Source organism: Aotus nancymaae, unplaced genomic scaffold (genome assembly GCF_030222135.1).
Source record: "Aotus nancymaae isolate 86718 unplaced genomic scaffold, 86718_ANA_hifiasm-v0.15.2.pri h1tg000108l, whole genome shotgun sequence".
Classification (NCBI taxonomy): Eukaryota; Metazoa; Chordata; class Mammalia; order Primates; family Aotidae; genus Aotus; species Aotus nancymaae.
The window spans coordinates 35,444,534-35,462,982 of NW_026988523.1; the positions used below are offsets into that span (position 1 = coordinate 35,444,534).

General features: G+C 50.8%; 2 protein-coding genes across 3 annotated transcripts in view; one reads left to right on the top strand and one right to left on the bottom strand.

Moving 5' to 3' along the window:
* The window catches only part of UBQLN4 (ubiquilin 4), a 28,669-nt gene extending 16,129 nt beyond the window's left edge, over window positions 1–12,540 (bottom strand). For both annotated transcript variants that reach the window (XM_064370804.1, XM_012449876.2), the window contains exons 1-9: window positions 12,419–12,540; window positions 10,535–10,686; window positions 9,957–10,174; window positions 9,121–9,383; window positions 7,349–7,507; window positions 2,280–2,505; window positions 1,048–1,187; window positions 441–524; window positions 161–276 (exon numbers count right to left, since the gene is read on the bottom strand). In XM_064370804.1, coding sequence (XP_064226874.1) covers window positions 161–276; window positions 441–524; window positions 1,048–1,187; window positions 2,280–2,505; window positions 7,349–7,507; window positions 9,121–9,383; window positions 9,957–10,174; window positions 10,535–10,686; window positions 12,419–12,526 — 1,466 coding nt within the window. In that variant the 5' untranslated portion in view covers window positions 12,527–12,540. The remainder of the gene's footprint in view (window positions 1–160; window positions 277–440; window positions 525–1,047; window positions 1,188–2,279; window positions 2,506–7,348; window positions 7,508–9,120; window positions 9,384–9,956; window positions 10,175–10,534; window positions 10,687–12,418) is intronic.
* Window positions 12,541–13,548: 1,008 nt separating this feature from the next.
* LAMTOR2 (late endosomal/lysosomal adaptor, MAPK and MTOR activator 2) lies at window positions 13,549–17,804 on the top strand. Its single transcript, XM_012449904.2, has 4 exons — window positions 13,549–13,770; window positions 14,066–14,228; window positions 17,279–17,368; window positions 17,616–17,804. Exons 1-4 carry the CDS (start codon window positions 13,703–13,705, stop codon window positions 17,670–17,672), a joined length of 378 nt encoding a protein of 125 aa, XP_012305327.1. The 5' UTR covers window positions 13,549–13,702; the 3' UTR covers window positions 17,673–17,804.
* The last annotated feature ends 645 nt before the right edge of the window (window positions 17,805–18,449 follow it).

An 18,449-nucleotide genomic window follows, 5' to 3' on the forward strand; every position in this document is an offset into this window, starting at 1 on the left:
CATCCAAGAAAGGGATGAGAGCATAAGATCCAGGAGAAGCAGTGGAAGAAACAGGAAAACAGACTCTCAGACACAAAGGCTGCTGAGAGAGTGGCAGAGAGAAGAGCTGAAGGGGAGGAGTTGCCAGAACCTTGCTGCCCGCCTGTCCCCCTGCCCTTACCTGGGTACCAGCCCAGGGGCCTCGGTCTGCAGGGTCTGTAGTCCCTGCTGGATCTGCAGCAATGCCTGCATGGCTCGGGGATTGGTAAGGATGGAGAGTGACTCCGGGTTCTGCATCTGGTGGGAAATAAGCAGAGAAAGGCATCGGGAGGTGGCAGGAAAGAGGAGACAACCTCAACCAGAGTCCAGAGTCAAGCTCTGCCCCAACTTAATTTCCACCCGTTGGGCTTCAGGGCCTATCCCTTGCCCTCAACTTCCACCCATCTAGGCTCCTCACTCACCTGCTGCAGGAAGACTGGGAGCTGCAGGCGGAGCTGCTCCTGCAGCTGGGGGTTCCCCGCGAAGAGCGGCACATTCACCATCATCTGCCAGGGTGAAGGTAGTAGGGGGAGACCTGGGCCTTTCCACCCTAAGCATTTCCCCACAGCCTCAGACTCCCTGGGCACCCCCTACCACTGTAGGAAACCTGGCCAGCTTCTCTAGGGATCTCAAAGTATCCTGAAGGCCTAAGTGGGACACTGAGAGGAAATGGAAATACGCTCTGGACAGTGAAGAGTATGAGGAGTCAGGCTGATCAGCCCTGGATCTGATGAAGCTAACATTTCCAGGTACATAGAGCTTACTTTGTTACACGCTGTGTTCTAAGCACTTAACGTGTATTAACTCACTTATTCCTCACAACTCTAGGAGGTAGGAACTATTGTTATCATTTTACAGATGAAGAAACTGGGAGGCTAAATAACTTGCTTAGCTTACACAGCTGGGAAGTGGCAGAGCCTGGGATGCAAACCCAGGCAGTCTAGCTCCACAGTGTTTTGACCACGAGAAACTGTCCCTAACCAGGGGGAACTCTCTCCCCAACAACACTCTCCTCATGCTGTTTGGTACCTGAGCAGCAAAGTCGGGGTTCTGGGCAAGCGTCTGCATCATGCTGCGCATGTAGGGTGCTGAGATCACGTTCTGCATCAGCTGTGGGTTCTCAGAGATCTGCTGGAGGAGGGCTTGCATTTCTGGGCTATTGAACATCCCTAGGACAAGGTGGAAAAAAGAAAACAGGAGAGAAAGAGTCCAGATGGAAACCAAAGCCCTCACTTCAATCTACCTTACTTCAGACACTGGATGGCTACACAACTCAGAAAGGCAATGGTCCAGTGGGCACCCTAGGACTGTGGCATGAGTCCAACTCTCCTAACTCCAGGGTCATCTTGCCCTGCGTTGGCCTAGCCCCTTTTCCATGGACTCGCTAAGGACAAGCCAGCTAGGAACTAGGCCTGATTTATGCTCCTCTGGACTGTTCCTGCCATAAGCTTAAATTATGTCTGCTTTGGAAAGAAATGATTAAATATTATCTAGATCAAACTTGTCTTAGCAGCAGAGACCCTTTCTTCATGCCAAAGCTCACTCAGATACCAAGTATGGTAATGGTCTGGCTGGAGCTGGGATAGGAGGCCTAGAGCCTCTCCCACTGGGTCCTTCCTCATCCTGGAGATGAAGACCCTTTCAGGACACAGGAGCACAATTTTAAAACCATGGATCAAGTTCTAGTCCTTATTTTACAAATAAGGAAACTGAAACACACAGAGGGAAGGAACTTTCCCAATCAAGATATCCCCCAGAGTGCAGAGAAATTAGGGCACCTGCTGAAGACATCCCCCAGGCCATGTGTACAGTCATAGTCCAGATAAATGGGGCATCCCCTAGGGTTGTGCAGTGTATAACCTGTTCTTCTGTACATGGCAAGCCCTGCACATCCCTTTCCCCCAGCCTCACATCTGCCTCTCCCCAGGTCTGCCTTGATTCCTCTCCAGACCCCTCTCCCCACAGCAGTCTGACCCTTTTACACTAGGTAATACCAGAGGTGCTCATGGAGCTTAGGAGGTGGGGCCTGGTTTACACATGAGCCATTACTTAGGTCACTCCCAGGGGTATCAGGACATGGCCAGAACCAGCCCTCACCCTCCAAAGAGTGAGGCCACTATCCCAGACCGCAGAGCCGCTCTGTGGCCTCAATAGTCTCACCTCTGTCTTCAAAATCCTGGAGCAGTATCAACCCCACTCAGTCCTGGGGCAGAGGGGCTGCCCTGGTGACCCCACTAAGCTCCTTCCACCCTAGGACATACCTGACCCCAGGCTAGCCGCATTGATCCCAAAGGGGTTCGAGACTGTCGGGTGCACCTGGCTGGTCCCCGATCCTCCGGTGCCCTCCCCACCGGACCCGGGGGCCTGGGAGGTGGGGGGCGAGGGGCTCCAGGGGTTAGGGAGGGGCTCTCGATTCTCAGTCCGCAGAGGCTGGGAGGATGAGCTGTCGGAGTTCCCGGCCAGGGAAGAGAAGGGATTGTTGCCAAACTGGGAGGAGGGAAAGGTTTCGGGTTAAGGACTGAAACAAATCCAGGGACAAGGGCTAGGCCCTTTCTCTCCTCTTACTTAATTGCCTCCCCTTCCCCAGAAAAGGAAGAGAGATTTAAGACCTTGGAGGTCCTGAGTTCAGTTCTTTGCCCGGCAATGGATAGCTTCTCCCTTGCTCCACAGGGTAGGAGCTAGCTGATGCTAGTGACTAGATAACTGAACCCCTGAGAAAATTGAAAACTTCCCATCCCTGCTGGTGGCTTTCAATATTTGGTCTCTAATCATCTCCTACGTAACCCACTGTACTTTACATACGCTTTTCCCATTGTATAGCAAAATATTTGTTTTCCTGTACCTCAAGGGGCAGAGACAATGTCAGATTTGCCTTTGGACCCCCAGCCCTGACACTAGTAGGTGCTCAATAAGTGACTACTGGTTTAATGGGAGTGGGCTGTCAAACCTGGCTCTCTACTTGAACCCAGATCTTTTCCCCAGCCTCCTTGGACTAATCCTAACTCTCCAGAACCTTCCCTCACTCCGCAGTTTCCCTACCTGGCATTCCTTTTTTTTTTTTTTTTTTTTTTTTTGAGACAGCAGAGTCTCACTCTGTCCTCCAGGCTGGAGTGCAGTGGCGCATTCTCAACTCACTGCAATCTCCCACTCCCTGGTTCAAGTGATTCTCTTGCCTCAGCCTCCTGGTAGCTGGGATTACAGGCATGCGACACCACAAACAGCTAATTTTTGTATTTTTAGTAGAGACAGCGTTTCACCATGTTGGCCAGGATGGTCTTTATCTCCTGACCTCGTGATCCACCTGCCTTGGCCTCCCAAAGTGCTGGGATTATAGGTGTGAGCCACCGCACCCGGCCCCCTACCTGGCATTCTGTCCATCTAGGCACACCACAATGGCCACCTAGTTGCTTAAATATACCTCTGGCAGAAGATGCCTCCTCTAGGTTTACCCCTCCCACCCCAAAGCCTACCTCTATACACTGGCTGCTACAGCTGAACAGGCCTCAGTTTACCTCTGGTCCCCCTCACCCCACCAGCCTCCTCACTGTGTTCTCCAGGATATCTCAGGTCCATACCCCATGGGATGGTGTGCTGCCCAAAGGCAACACCAGAACCTCCTCCCCTCCAGCATCTAGGACAGAGCTCTGGCTGAGGGAGTCCCAGACTCAGTTTCCCTACTCAGCCTTTCTCGTGGTCTTAAGAGCTCAGCAGCTCCTCTCCTGAGTTCCTAGGTGGTCCCACTTCAGCCCCTCCCCACCATAGAACTTCATAATTGAGCTGCTTTTCCTGTTTATTCAAAGTGGGTCATGGGGACCGGGGCTGACCAAGGATTCTCCTACTCTGAGCTGGGTTTCCTTCACCTTACCAGATGCCTGTTCAGATAACAGAGCTCACAGGCCAGAGTTCGTGCTCCATGGTTTCAGTCCCTGTCCCTGTTTCAGACTTCCTGTTCTGATACCTGCCTAGCACCTCACCCCACTCTGTTTTGGGCCCCTCTTTGTTCTTCCTGGTATACTCTAAGGACAAAATCTCTTTTCCTGAACTATCCACAATGATAACAACCATCATTTATTGAGCACCTACTATGTGCCTGACACATTTATTTTAATGCTTATAATACTCCCCTAATACAACAGTTCTCAAAGTGTGGTCCTGGGACCCCTGCAAGGATTAGAATTGTTTTCATAATTCCTTTTTTTTTTTTTTTTTTTTTGGGATGAAGTTTCGCTCTTGTTGCCCAGGCTGGAGTGCAATGGCACGATCTTGACTCACTGCAACCTCTGCCTCCCAGTTCAAGCGATCCTCCTGCCTCAGCCTCCTGAGTAGCTGGAATTACAGGCATGTGCCACTACACCCGGCTAATTTTATATTTTTAGTAGAGATGGGGTTTCTCCATGTTGGTCAGGCTGGTCTCGAACTCCCAACCTCAGGTGATCTGCCTGTCTTGGCCTCCCAAAGTGCTGGGATTACAGGTATCAGCCACTGCGCCTGGCCCTGTTTTCATAATTCTAAGACATTAATTTGCCCTTTTAACTCTTATTCTCTCATGAGGACACAGTGGAGTTTTCCAAAGCCTACATGGCATGTGACATTGCAAAGTGAACGCAGATCTGAGAACCAGCTGTCTTATAGTAAGCCAGACATCAAAGAGGACTGCAAAAATGTAAAACAAGGCCACACTTTCCTCTAAAGTTTGGTTTTGGAAAATAAAGTTATTTTTCAAAAGAATGTTATTTATGTTAACTTGTAATAAATTTTTTCCTCCACCTCCCAGGTTCAAGCCATTCTCCCGCCTCAGCTTCCTGAGTACCGGGGATGATGGGCACCCACCACTATGCCCAGCTAATTTTTGTATTTTTAGTAGAGATGGGGTTTTGTCATGTTGGCCAGGTTGGTCTCAAACTCCTGCCCTTAGGTGATCCATCTACCTCAGCCTTCCAAAATGTTGGGATTACAGGTGTGAGCCACTGCACCCCCACCAACTTATAATAAATTGTCATTTTTAAATGAATTAAACATTTTTAAAGTTTCTCAGTTTTAGGCAGGGCAGGGCAGGGCATAGGGGGCAGGGGGCAAGCAGGGCAGGGCAGGCTGGGCGGTGGCTCACACCTGTAATCCCAGCACTTCGGGAGGCTGAGGTGGGTGGATCACGAGGTCAGGAGTTCGAGACCAGCCTGGCCAACATAGTGAAACCCCATCTCTACTAAAAATACAAAATATTAGCCAGCTGTGGTGGTGGGCGCCTGTAATCCCAGCTACTTGGGAGGCTAAGGCAGGAGAATTGCTTGAACCTGGGAGATGGAGATTGCAGTGAGCAGAGATCATGCCATTACACTCCAGCCCGGGTGACAGAGTGAGACTCCATCTCAAAAAAAAAAAAGAAAGAAAGAAAGAAAGAGAGAAAGAAAATGATGAAGCACGTATGTGAACCCAGGTTGCTGATGCCAAGAGTGGTTCTCATAACTTAGTGTGCATCAGAATTCACGGGAGTATTTCATATAAGCATTTTTTCAACTATTGATTTTTCTTAATCAGGTGCATGCAGTACTTTGATTTAAAAAAATTTTCAGGACAGGCGCAGTTGCTCAATACCTGTAATCCCAGCATGTTGGGAAGCTAAGATGGGAGGATTGCTTGAGGCCAGGAATTTAAGGCCAGCCTAAGCAACACAGAGAGACCCCATCTCAACAACAAAAAAATGTTTTTAATTAGCCTGGTATAGTGCCACATGCCTATAGTCCCAGCTACTTGAGAGGCTGGGACAGAAGGATCGCTTGGGCCCAGGGTTGAAGGCTACAGTGAGCTATGATCGAGCTGCTGCACTCAAGCCTGAAAGACAGAGTGAGACTCCATCTCTTAAAAAATAAAAAAAAGTTGATCCCTACAAGCAGTTTCTAAAACTTGAATGAGCAATGCCAGTAATAACCAAGGTGATGCTGAGGAGTGGGGGTACGGGTGGGGATTCACTCTACCAGATACCAACACCTAATTAACATAATGTGACATCATGGTAGGGGCAGACAAACAGACCAGTGGATCAGAATAGAAACAGCAAAAGACACACTTGGCTGGGTGTGATGGCTCAGGCCTATAGTCCCAGTACTTTGGGAGGCCAAAGTGGTGGGCAGACTGCTTGAGCCCCAGAGCTAGAGGCTGGAGTGAGCTTATGATTGTGCTTGTGCCATTCCAGCCTGGGCAACAGAGTGAGACCTTATCTGTTTAAAAAAAGAAAAAAAAAAAGCAAAAAGCAAATTAAAATAAGACCAGCATGATACCACCTCATATTTAAAAATGTGATAATATAGACATGTTTACAGACATATACCCAGGTAATAAAAGAATCAGAATGATAAACTCCAGAAAGAAAAAAAGGAGAGGAGAGGAGAGGGGTTTGTGAAGACTACAACTCTACCTTATTTGCAAATATTAAATATGTCTAGGAAAATATAAAAAATACTAACAACATTAGTTACCACTGGGTAACTAACGTTACTACCTCTTCTCTACTGGTAGAAAAGAGGTGGCTGGGAGATGCAAACAGAGGGATTCCTTCTGTAAATCTTTTTTTTTGGCCTATATACTTTTCTATACTTTTTTTTGGAATACTCTTGTTTACTTTGTGTAACTTTTGAATTTTCCATTTTTTTTGTTTTTTATTTTTTCTTTTTGCTCACCTTCAACTGTCTTGATCGAGTTATATGAATTTTCAAATATATAGACGTAGAATGTGTTTAACGTAAAATTAATTTTTTTTAAAAAAAACAAAAGGGCATTGAAATTATATATGGCAACATGTTAGAGCAGCATTGATTTTAAAGATGCTATATTTTTATCTATTTTTTTTGCGTGCACTTGAATAGGAATCGTAAAGCATTTTTTAAAGTGCATAATCCTGGGGCCCAACCCTGAAAACGGATTCAATAAGTAGCTCAAAGGTGGGGACCAAGATTCCCATTATTAACAAGCTCCTCAGGTGATCCTGATGCAGGGGATCCACGGACCATACTTGAGACATGCTCTATCAGGGCTGGCGTCTGACCTCAGGCCTGCCACGTGACCTTTGAGCCCCTGGTACAAGAAGTTTCTCAAACAATGTCAATTTCTTTGTCTGCTACACCTCACCCACTTCCACAAGGACCTCTGCTTATCTTTTGTCCATGCCAAGTTGGACCATCCCCGGATATGCACTGTTGAGAACTGCCTTCAAGCCAAGGCCCACCCCTCAGGGGACTGGGGAAAGAAAGAAGAGCGGACCCAGGTTTGCCTGGGGTGCGGGTAGGGAATCTTGAGCCCAGACAGCCCGACCCACTACCTTGGCCCTTGATCCCACCTGTTCCCGGGCAGCACTGAACATGGGCTCCTGGATGTCTGTGTACATGCGCCGGAGGGCATTATACCCTCCAGGGATGCTCTCAAGGTTGCTCAGGGCCCGATCTTGGTTCCGCATCATCTCTTGCATCATGGCTGGATTCCGAGCAAGCTCCATTGTCTGAGAAGGGAGAGAGACAAGATGGGCCCCGGAGCCAGAGGAGCACCAAGCTAGGAAAAGGGTGGGCCTTCAGACGGGGGGTCTGTGTCAGGATGAGGAACTGCCCCACAGTGACAGGGGGTAGAGTGAACTGGATTTCCTTCCTTTTCTGTAATCTTGGCTCCAACCTTGTTTCCCTGTGGGTATTTTGGTTGGCTTTTTCTAGTTGAGGACAATGATCCCAGTTGAAGTGAGGGCAGCAGCTTCCCTCCATTAGGCTCAGAATGTCCAAAGAAATGTCAGGGAGCACAAGGAAACTGAGTCAGAAGGGACACAGAAAGAAAGGGGAGGAGGCAGAAGAGAAAATTAACATCTACTGGGCACCTACTATGTATGGGCACAGGGCCAAGTAGTTTACAGAATTCAAGTCATGTAAACTCCACAATAATCAATTTCTGTCCCTGTTTTGCAGATGAGCAAATAGGCTCAGAGATGTTAACTGACTTGCTGGCCTGGGACACACAGTCACTGAGTGAAGATAGTGTTCGAACCAGGTTGATCGATCTAAGACCATACTGTAATTCCTGGTAAATGACTGCAAGTTGGGGAAGGAAAGGATTCAAGCTGGAATAAAGCTACTGACGCCCTCTAATCCCCACCCCCAAGTCTTTGGCCTGCCTGAACCTTGAGAAACACGGAGGATGGGGGCATCCTTCTATGGCGCCAATGGCTCATTCGCAATAAGGGGTGACCTGTATCAACCCCAGGGGAGTTCATCACAGAAAAATGAGCATAACTACTTCTTGTTGCCATCCAACTTGGAATACCTTCCCTCTCCTTCTTCCCAAATCTGCTCCACACTTGCCTCTTCTAAGACACCTTTATAACGGATATATGCCTAGCCTCACAGAACTCTGATTTCTTGTCCTATAATTCATTCATTCAATAAATACTTACTGAGTGACTATCATGCACCAGGCAGTGTTCTAGACAGTGAACAAAACACTCACAAATCCTTGACCTTATAGAAGTTATCTTCTGGTGAGTCCAGCACTGGTGTCCACAGCTCTGCTGGGAAGATCATCTATCTTGGTCCTCTGGTGGAGCGAACCGTGAGATGGAACTCCCAAAGGGCAACATCACAACAGTGTCCCCTGGGTCTACCTTCCCCACTGGGCCCTGCCCAGCCACAGTGCTCCCCAGACAACCTACCATCTTTCACTCCCAAGCCTTTATATGTGCTGTCCCTAGGCCCTGAATGCTCTACTCTTTTTTTCCCCCTGGTTGTCTTCCTCCTTTGGGTCTCAGCTTGGTGACATTTCTTCTTGGTGACATTCCTCCTCTAAGCCCCAGGGTAGGGTCAGGAGCTCTTCTCTATGCTCCTAGGGGATCCTGTGATTATCCTTACAATAGCACTGACCATACAGTATGCTAATTGCCAGTTTACTTGTCCCACTTCCCTTTGACACTGGAATTCCTGAAAAGCTAGGCCTGTCTTTTCATCGCTGTACCTCCAGTGTTCAAAACTGCCGAATATATGAGTGGACAAATCAATGTAGGACAAGGAAGGAAAGGCTGGGCAGGGCATGGCTGGGCACCAGTGTCCTCCAGCTCTCCAGCCCTCTCAGACCCACCTGCCTCATGAGTTCAGGGTTGTTGAGCATGTGGCTGATCTCGGGGTTCCGCTCCATCAGCTGCTGCATCTGGGGGTTGGCCATGATCATGTGACGCATCAGGTCAGGGTTCGACATCATATCCTGGACCAGGGGGTTCTCCATGATCTGTGACAGCATCTCAGGATTGGACATCAGCTGCCTCTGCATCTGCTGCTGCAGCTCCATAAAGTTGGCAGAGCCCAAGCCCAGGCTGCCCAGCCCCAGGATGCCCCCAAAGCCAGCTGTGGGAAGGGGGGGCAGGGTCACAGTCTGCCACAAGAGTCCATTCCTCTCCTAGCCAGAGCCACTGAATTCAGGTCTCCATGACAGGCCCCAAATGCTTCTCACACGTCCCTCTTCCAATCACTCCCACAGCCCGGCCCTGATCCACTGCTGGCAAAAAAAATGTGAGCCTACTAGGCTGAGACCTCTCTGAAGGTTGAGGCTGTGCCAAACACAGAACTGAGCAGAGAGAAGGCAACCAGCAATGGTCTGTTGAATGAGTAGCCCATCTGGCTACTGCTGGATCCAACTTGTCCCCAGACTCACAGGGTCTTCCACTCTCTTTACCCAGGGTTCTCCACATCCCCAACCCTGTTTCTCCCCTCACTCTTAACTCTTAGCCATTGTCCCCACCTCTGGGAACTCCTCAGACTAGTTTCCTTCCCAGCTTGAATCAAGTATCAATGTCTGGAACTCTATGGAGTTCCCTATCCCCATCAGACCAGGGGCAGGAACCATGCTTCTCCCTCCTCTAGGCATTCCCCAACTCCCCAACCCCAAACAAGATTGTGTTCTCCTCTCTGAGGGCTTACACAGTATGGACGCAGTAGCACTGGGGGGTCCCTCCCCAGCCCCTGGAGAGGGCCCCCCTCCACTGCTCCTCCGGCTTCCACCGCCAGCATCCGAAGAGGCACTGCCAGAGGTGGAGGGCTGTGCAGGGGTGGCGGGTGAAGCAGGCGTGGTGGAGGGTGCTGAGGCAGGGTCAGGTGTGGAGGGGGAGGAAGCAGTAGCAGCAGCTGGATCTTGAGCCCTGAGGACAGAGAAAGGAGAATCCTAGTTGGAGTGAGCACTAGAAGAGGGAAGGTACCGGGACAATCTCTGTGCTTGCTGTGGGACTACTGTTTTAACCTAAGCCTCCTCCTGAGCAGCCCTGAGGCTGGGGTTGGGTGATAGCTGAGGGGGAGTCAGTAAACCAGGGAGAGGGAGAAAGGAGCTAGTATTATCTGTCTTCAGGGCATTCTGGGAGTGGTAAATCAGCTTCTCCTCCCCTAGAGATGAGATCATAAGGGGCTTCAGGTTAGGCCTTCTGGGTACAGCTGAGCAACGAGTGAGAAAGTATCAGATTGGGAGGGCCAGTGACAAGCTGGATCTGCTCTGCTCCTGAACTTACTTCTGAGGGGTCTTGATGACCAGATGGACAGTGAGCCCGTCCTTGATTCCGTGCTGGTTCAGTGTGTCCCCATCCTTGAGGATCTTGCCTGCGAAGATCAGGACCAGCTGATCCTGCTGAGCCTTAAACCTCCGGGAGATTTCCTCTTTGAACTGTGATCAAGAGGCAGGGGTCACTGTGGAGGCTGCCCGGACTCCCCCTACCAGGGACCCTGACTCTTCTTCAGCAGCTTCTGTACTCTCTTGCTCTCATCTCTAGTCATGGGAAGTCCTTTCTGTGGTTTCAACGCCATTCCTCCAGCTGTAATAAGCATCTCCTTTCTTAACAAAGGAGATGGACCAGTGAGAGGCTCTTGTCTCCCACCCTAGAAAGCCCTTGCTGCTATCTGCCTCCCAGCTTAAGTCCCTCCACCTAGTTCTCTGTGAGGCAGGGCAGCCTCCCCACCCTCCCCCCGCCGCCCCCGTCTCAATTCTGTCAACAGCCTTGGACCTTTAGCCTTCTGAGACCCAATTTTCTTTCCTCTCTATTCCCAGTGTTCTTGTAACAACTACAACAAATAGATGCCAGTTACTGAGCATTACCTATGCACGAGTTAAAGATCTAGTATATTAATTATTATCTTCATTTTATTTATTGTTGTTTTTATCTTTAGACAGAGTCTCGCTCTGTCACCCAGGCTGGAGTGCAGTGGTGCGATCTCGGCTCACTGCAACCTCCATCTCCCGGGTGCAAGTGATTCTCCTGCTTCAGCTTCCAGAGTGTCTGGGACTACAAGAACGCACCACCATGCCCGGCTTAATTTTGGATTTTTAGTAGAGACAGGGCTTCACCATGTTGGCCAGGCAGGTCTTGAACTCCTGACCTCAGGTGATCACGAGGCTTGGGCTCCCAAAGTGCTGAGATTACAGGCATGAACCACCACGCCAGCCTCAAAGAATCAGCGAGGTAAGGTAACTTGCCCCAGCAGACCAGAACTCAAAGCTTGACACCAAAGTCCAGGCTCTCAACTAAACACACTACCTCTCAATGAAAGCCGTTTTCAAATTCGGCTTTGCAAGGAAGAGTACGGTATTTAAATTCTGAAATTTAGTAATCCTCTGTGGTTAGGGAGGGAGAAAAGATGGAGTTAGACTCCCCAAATTCTATCAGCCCCTCCACAACACAACACAACACAACACAACACCACACCACACACTTTAAGTAAAAACAGTGCACTTGTTAAGCAGAGGCAGCTTCCAGATCCCTCTCTTCCAACCAGATGGCCTGTCTTAAGCCCCGCCTATGTGAAATTATGGAGTGGCCACAGGGGGTGGCGAACACAGGCAACAGTCCCTTATTCAACAAGATTTTATTGAGCACCTACTGCACACCGTGTAAATCTCAGTAGAGCTGAGAACCAAATGTAACCACGTCGATTTGAAAGAGTGGGAAGGATCTGGGCACAGGGAAATCCTCCCCCGACAGCCCCGCCGCTCAGAGAACACTGGGCGTTCTCTGAGGCACCGAGTAGGCGCCGGCGCTCTTCGCCAGCCCCCGGCCGGTTCTCTCGGTTAGCACCTTGCCCCGGCCTCCACTCCGGCACACTCCCCTCAAACCCAGGGTCCTTCCCTCTTCCCGGTGCAAAGTGTCCCCTCCTCACTCTCCACCACGCCCCCAGCCCAGGCCACAAGGCAAAACCCGCCCCTCAACACGCGCCACACTCCCCTAGATCTCCCCTCGCAGGGCGCCCCCTACCCGCCTCTCCCTCCCTCCAGCTCCTCGGAGTCCCAGCTGGCCCTCGCCCTCCTCTCCGGGGCCCTCCGGGACGCCAGACCCTCAGGGAGGCCCCCATCTCTTCACAGACCCCTCCTCCGCGCTCCCTCCGTCCCCCGCCAGCCGTACTACCTCCTTGACCGAGGCTCGATCGCAGATTACAATTTCCTCCTTGTCCTTGGGGGTCTTGACGGTAACCCGAATGGGGGGCCTCGTCTCGGCCCCGCTCGGCTCCGCCATGCCGCCGCCGCCACCCGGCCGCCCGCCAGCCCGACCAGCTCCTCCTCCTCCCCGCCCGCCCGGCCAGCCCGGCTCGGCTCCAGCGCCTTCAACACTCCCCTCTCTCCACCTCTCCTCTTCCTCCCCTCCTCTCCCCTCCCCTCCCCGAGGCTTCGCCGCCCCCTCCGGACCAGCCGCAGCCACAGCGCCCCGGGCGGACCGGGGGGGCCACTGCAGCGGGGTCCGCCCAGGGCCGAGCCCCGGGTCCGGAGCTAGGCCCGGGGCTTGCCAGGCAGGGGCCCCTAGGGGGGCTCTGGGCAAGGGGAGGGGCGTGCCCTTCACTGCGGTGGCGGGGACGGACTCCTCGGGGAGACCGCGGCCCAACACTGCCAGCCTGAGCCGTGCTGCGGTCCCTTCCAGCCCAAAGCCTCCCCGCCCCCTCCGCGTCTAACTCCGCTCCGGGACAAAGGACTTTCTGTGTCGCCGCTTTATCTCTGTTTCCTGTGATAACTTGGTCTTTCTTGGAAGCCCCAAGTCCTTTCCAGGCCAGGGGCCTTTCCCGACTTGGAGGTTGGGTTTTCCCACCAAGTTAAGTCCACTTAGGATCTTCGCTCTGGGACTGACCCTATAGCTCCGAGGGTCACGGCCTAACTGGTCTATTAAGAACGGTTTCAGGGAGCTGGGTTTTGGCTGCATGGCCTTTCTGAGCCTTGGTTTCCTCAAGATAATAACAGTACCCCTCGCCTCATCGCACAGAATTGTGCAGAACGGAGAAAACTGTTTTGAAAGTAACCAAAGGCGTGCCTGACAAATATAAGGATGTAGTCTAATTATTGAATCGTGGACTGCCAAGCGGACACGTTGATTCCTTTCTCCCCGAAGGAGTTAAACGTCCTTCCAGTGCTGCCGCTGTCCTTTCACTCCCGCTCTTTTTGCCCCCCACAACCGCGTGGTCAGCCGGGAAAGGCGAACTATAGTTCCCAGGGTGCCTCGCGAGGCCACAAGGAACTACGATTCCCAGAGCCGCCCGCGGCGGGGTGGGGCGTTTAGTCGAACTACAATAGCCAGGCGAGGAAACTACAACTTCCAGGGCGTTCCGAGGCAGGCCCACGGGACTACGGGAAGCAGCAGGCAGCGGCTCGCGGGAGGCACCTCGGAGGATCTGGGTGCAAAAGCCCAGGGTTAGAAGCCATAGGCATGTTGCGCCCCAAGGCTTTAACCCAGGTGCTAAGCCAAGCCAACACTGGAGGAGTCCAGAGCACCCTGTGAGTGCGGACCACGGACCCGAGCGGCGAGCACCGCAGTTGGGCTGCGCGCCGGCTCCCTGAGGGAGGGGTGGGGAAGGATCGCCAGGAAGGGAGGAGGTGGCAGAGCGGGCAGTGACTGGGAGTGCCGGCCGAGAGATCCCCTCTCGAAAAGGGAAGCCGGTGTGCTGGGTGCTTAAGGACACACTAAGCCCAGACCCTTGCTGGCTGTGCCAGTGGTGGGACTTGGGCTGGAAACCCAGGCGTTTTACTATCTGACCTGAGCACAACGTTATCCTTCCCCGCCCCTCACCAGGCTGCTGAATAACGAGGGATCACTGCTGGCCTACTCGGGTTACGGGGACACTGATGCCCGGGTCACTGCAGCCATAGCCAGTAACATCTGGGCCGCCTACGACCGGAACGGGAACCAAGCGTTTAATGAAGACAATCTCAAATTCATCCTCATGGACTGCATGGTATGGAGAGGGAAGCCAGACTTCCTCTGCCCCCGAAGGGGATCCCAAGGGGGTGACCCGGACCCCATCCTGGATGGTTGGAGGGGCAGGGACAGTATCTCCGGAAGATTACTAAGAGTTGGTCTGCAGCAGCATTTGTAATAGGCAGGACCCTATTCATCAAGTGGTGGTGAGGAAGGAGCCCTGGACCTGAGAGGTCTGACTTGGGTTCTGGTCTCAGCCATCCACTTATCAGTTGTGGAACCTTGGGTAAGTCGCCTAACCTCTCTCAGCTTCCTTACCTCATGTCTAAGGAGAAAACAATAATTTCCCTTTCCCCGCTCCCCTCGTGGATGGTTGTGAAGATTAAATGAAATAATGGGTATAAACAGTAGAATGACATGCAAACACAAAATGTTGTCATCCCGGCTTCACGGACTCACAGAACCATGGTAGTCTCCAGACCCTAGTCCAACCCCTTACGGTTACAAAGAAGGGAAAATGAAGTCCAGAAAGGGGAAGTTGCCATTAGCTTGTGAACTTCTTAGTATCTGTTCAGTCAATAAGTATTTAGGTCCTTGTAGTGTTCTCAGAACTAGGGAAAAAATAGCAAACATAAAGATAAAACCCCCAGTCCTAATAAATCTTAACAGTGATACAATCACGACTCACTGCAGCCTCGACCTCCCTGGGCTCAGGTGATCTTCCTGTCTCAGCCTCTTAAGTAGCCGGGAGTACAAGCATGCACCACCACACCTCACTAATTTTTGCATTTTTTGCAGAGACTGGGTTTTGCCATGTTGCCCAGGCTGGTCTCGAACTCTTGGCTCAAGTGATCCACCTGCCTCGGCCTCTCAAAGTACTGGGATAACAGGCATGAGCCACTGTGCCCGGCCACATTATTTAAAATAAGTAAAATATGTAGTATGTTAGGTATTGAAAATGCAATGTAAAGAAAGGAGGGAAGTGAAAGTATGAGTTTGTTGGGTATATGTGTCAGAGACAGTCTCACTGAAAAGGTGACATTTGATCAAAGATCTGAAGAAAGGTCGTGGCAAGCCATGTGGCTATCTGGGGGAAGAATATTTTGGACAAAACAGCAAGTATGAAGGTCTTGAGGCAGAATCGTGCCCGCTCAAGGATCAGCAGAGTTGGTTGGTGTGGCTGGAGTTGCATGAAAATGGATGGAGGAGGGTGGTAGGAGATGGTGTCAGAGAGGCAGAGAGTGCAGTGCTTGGTTCCCGGCATAGAATGCGTACCTAGTAAAAATTTGTTGAACTTACTTGTTTTTTTCAGATCGGACAGAGGGTGAACTCTCTAGGAAGGGTCTTCATTGTAACTCAGCTGCTTCTCCCCTGCCCCCTGCACAACCAATGCTATTTTAGTTCAACATATGACTCTTACTGAATGCCTAGAGCTGGTGCTATAGCTTTCAAACGTTTTGACCACAACCAAGCCATAAGAAATACATTTTAAGGGGCCAGGCACTGTGGCTCACACCTGTAATCCCAGCACTTTGGGAAGGCAAGGTGGGCAGATCATGAGGTCAGGAGTTCGAGACCAATTTGGCCAACCTGGTGAAACCCCATTTCTACTAAAAATACAAAAATTAGACCGGGTGCAGTGGCCCACACCTGTAATTCCAGCACTCTAGGAGGCCGAGGCGGGCAGATCACCTGAGGTCAGAAATTCAAGACCAGCCTGGCTAACATGGTGAAACCCCATTTCTACTAAAAATACAAAAAATTAGCCAGGCGTAGTGGCATGCGCCTGTAATCCCAGCTACTCAGGTGGCTGAGGCAGGAGAATCACTTGAACCCGGGAGGTGGAGGTTGCAGTGAGCCAAGATCACACCATTGCACTCTAGCTTGGGCAACAAGAGTGAAACTCCATCTGAAAAAATCTATATCTATATCTATATCTATATCTATATCTATATCTATACACACACACATAAAAATTAGCCTGGTGTGGTGGCTTGTGCCTGTAATCCCAGCTACTCAGGAGGCTGAGGTAGGAGAATCGCTTGAACCCGGGAGGCGGAGGTTGCAGTGAGCTGAGATAGCACCACTGCACTCCAGCCTGGGTGACAGAGTAAGACTCTGTCTCAAAAAAAAAAAAAGAAAAAAAGAAAGAAATACCTTTTAAAGCTGAGTGCAATTCCTCATTCCTGTAATCTGTAATCCCAACACTTTGGGAGACTGAGGCTGGAGGATTACTTGAGGCCAGGAGTTCAAGACCAGCCTTGGTGACCTAGCAAGACCTCATCTCTACAAAAAATTAAAAAATAAAAAGGAAGAAAAAAATTTTAAGAAAGACATTTTAAGTCAGAGCCCAACACACACATATATCCATTGAAACAAAAGTTTCATAGAAACAGTATTTTTCTGGCTGGGCACAGTGGCTCATGCCTGTAATCCCAGCACTTTGGGAGGCCAAGGCGGGCGGATCACCTAAGGTCAGAAGTTCGAGACCAGTCTGGCCAACATGGTGAAACCCTGTCTTTAAAAGAAAATTAAAAAAAAGAGAAACAGTGCTTTTCCTACTACATGTAATATACTTCATTTCTTCTTTTTTGCTTTTTAACGCTGATCAACCTTCTTAATTTATCTCCTAACTGTGGGGTCAAACCTGCATTTGAAAAACATTACCATGGGAAAAGAGAAGAAATAACAGTTGGGTTACTGCTCCCATGCCCCTCTCAGTGTCTGTGGGGTGAGCTCATAGTAATAACATCACTCGTTTGGACAACTGTTGGCAGATACAAAATTTCATGTGTATTGGCACCCTCACCAACTGGGATGAGGTAGGGGTTACAGAAAGAGAAACTGAGTTTCTGAAAGACTAAGTTTCCCAGAGTAACATGGTTAGTAGATGGCTATGCTGAGGCTGGAACCTGGGCTCAGAACCCATGTCCAGGGCTGTGGCCAAAAGCTTTTCTGCTGAACCTCCTGCTGTGCCCAGGGCATGGGAAAAAATATAGTCTCTCTGGGGCCAGAAAAACCTTTGGGGAAGGAGGGTGCTAAGGGTGCCAAGCAGAACATCACATCCCATCCTATCACCCCCACCAGGAGGGCCGTGTAGCCATCACCCGAGTGGCCAACCTTCTGCTGTGTATGTATGCCAAGGAGACCGTGGGCTTTGGAATGCTCAAGGCCAAGGTGTGTATATGCCCATCCCCCCACAGCTGTGGGCCCAGCCTTTGTGCTCCCTCACCGTGCCCGCTCCCACCAGGACCCTGTTTTCAGAGTCTTCATGTCTACTCAGTCCATTTCTGGTATGGGCCATCTCCCAAGGGCAGGTGGGGTTTGGGGCTGGTTGCTCCCTATGGCACTGGGAGCAGACCTCGATTTGGGATTCCCAGGGGCTGGCCATGTGCGGGACCGATTTCTGTTCTCCCTCTTGTAGGCCCAGGCTTTGGTGCAGTACCTGGAGGAGCCCCTCACCCAAGTTGCAGCATCTTAATGGCATTGGTGGAAGCTGGGGTCAGAAAAGAGAAATGACCATTTGGAGGGGCGGGGCCTCCTAGAAGAACCTTCTTGGACAATGCCGGGAGGATGGGACTTTGTTTTTTCTAAGAATAAACTTCAACTCCTATCATGTGTCTTGGCTGCTTTCTTGGTTGGGAGGAATCAGAGAAGATAGGAAGAAGCAGGCATTGCTTCTGGGATTCCTCGTGTTCTGCAAGGATGGACTTCTGCCCGCCCCTTCACCATGACCTCCCATGACTAAATGGTTCTTGGCAGTTATGTCAAATAGTCCTTGGCCTTACCAATGGCATGGCCTTACCTAGACCCTGCCGCTCAGAACAGAGTCTTACCCACCTCATTGAAAAAACTGTGGGAGTGGGCTCAGAGGAGTAAGGGTCTGCTGGGGTTGTGTTGCCCAGAGAATATAAAGGCCCTGCAGGGGAAGTCACTGTTTTATTCCAGGTTTTGGGGGTGGGTGTCTTGTCTTTTTTTTTTTGAGAGGGTCTCCCTCTGTTGCCCAGGCTGTAATGCAGTGACACACACAATCTCAGCTCGCTGCAGGCTCAACATCCTGGCTCAAGCAATTCTACCTCAGACTCCTGAGTTGCTGGGACTATAGGCACACACCATCGTGCCTACATAATTTTGAGGGGTTTTGTGTATGTGTTTTTGGGTTTGGTGTTTTTTTGCAGCGATGAGATCCCAATATGTTGCCCAGGCTGGTCTCCAACTGGGCTCAAACCATCCTCCTGCCTCCCAGAGTGCTGGGATT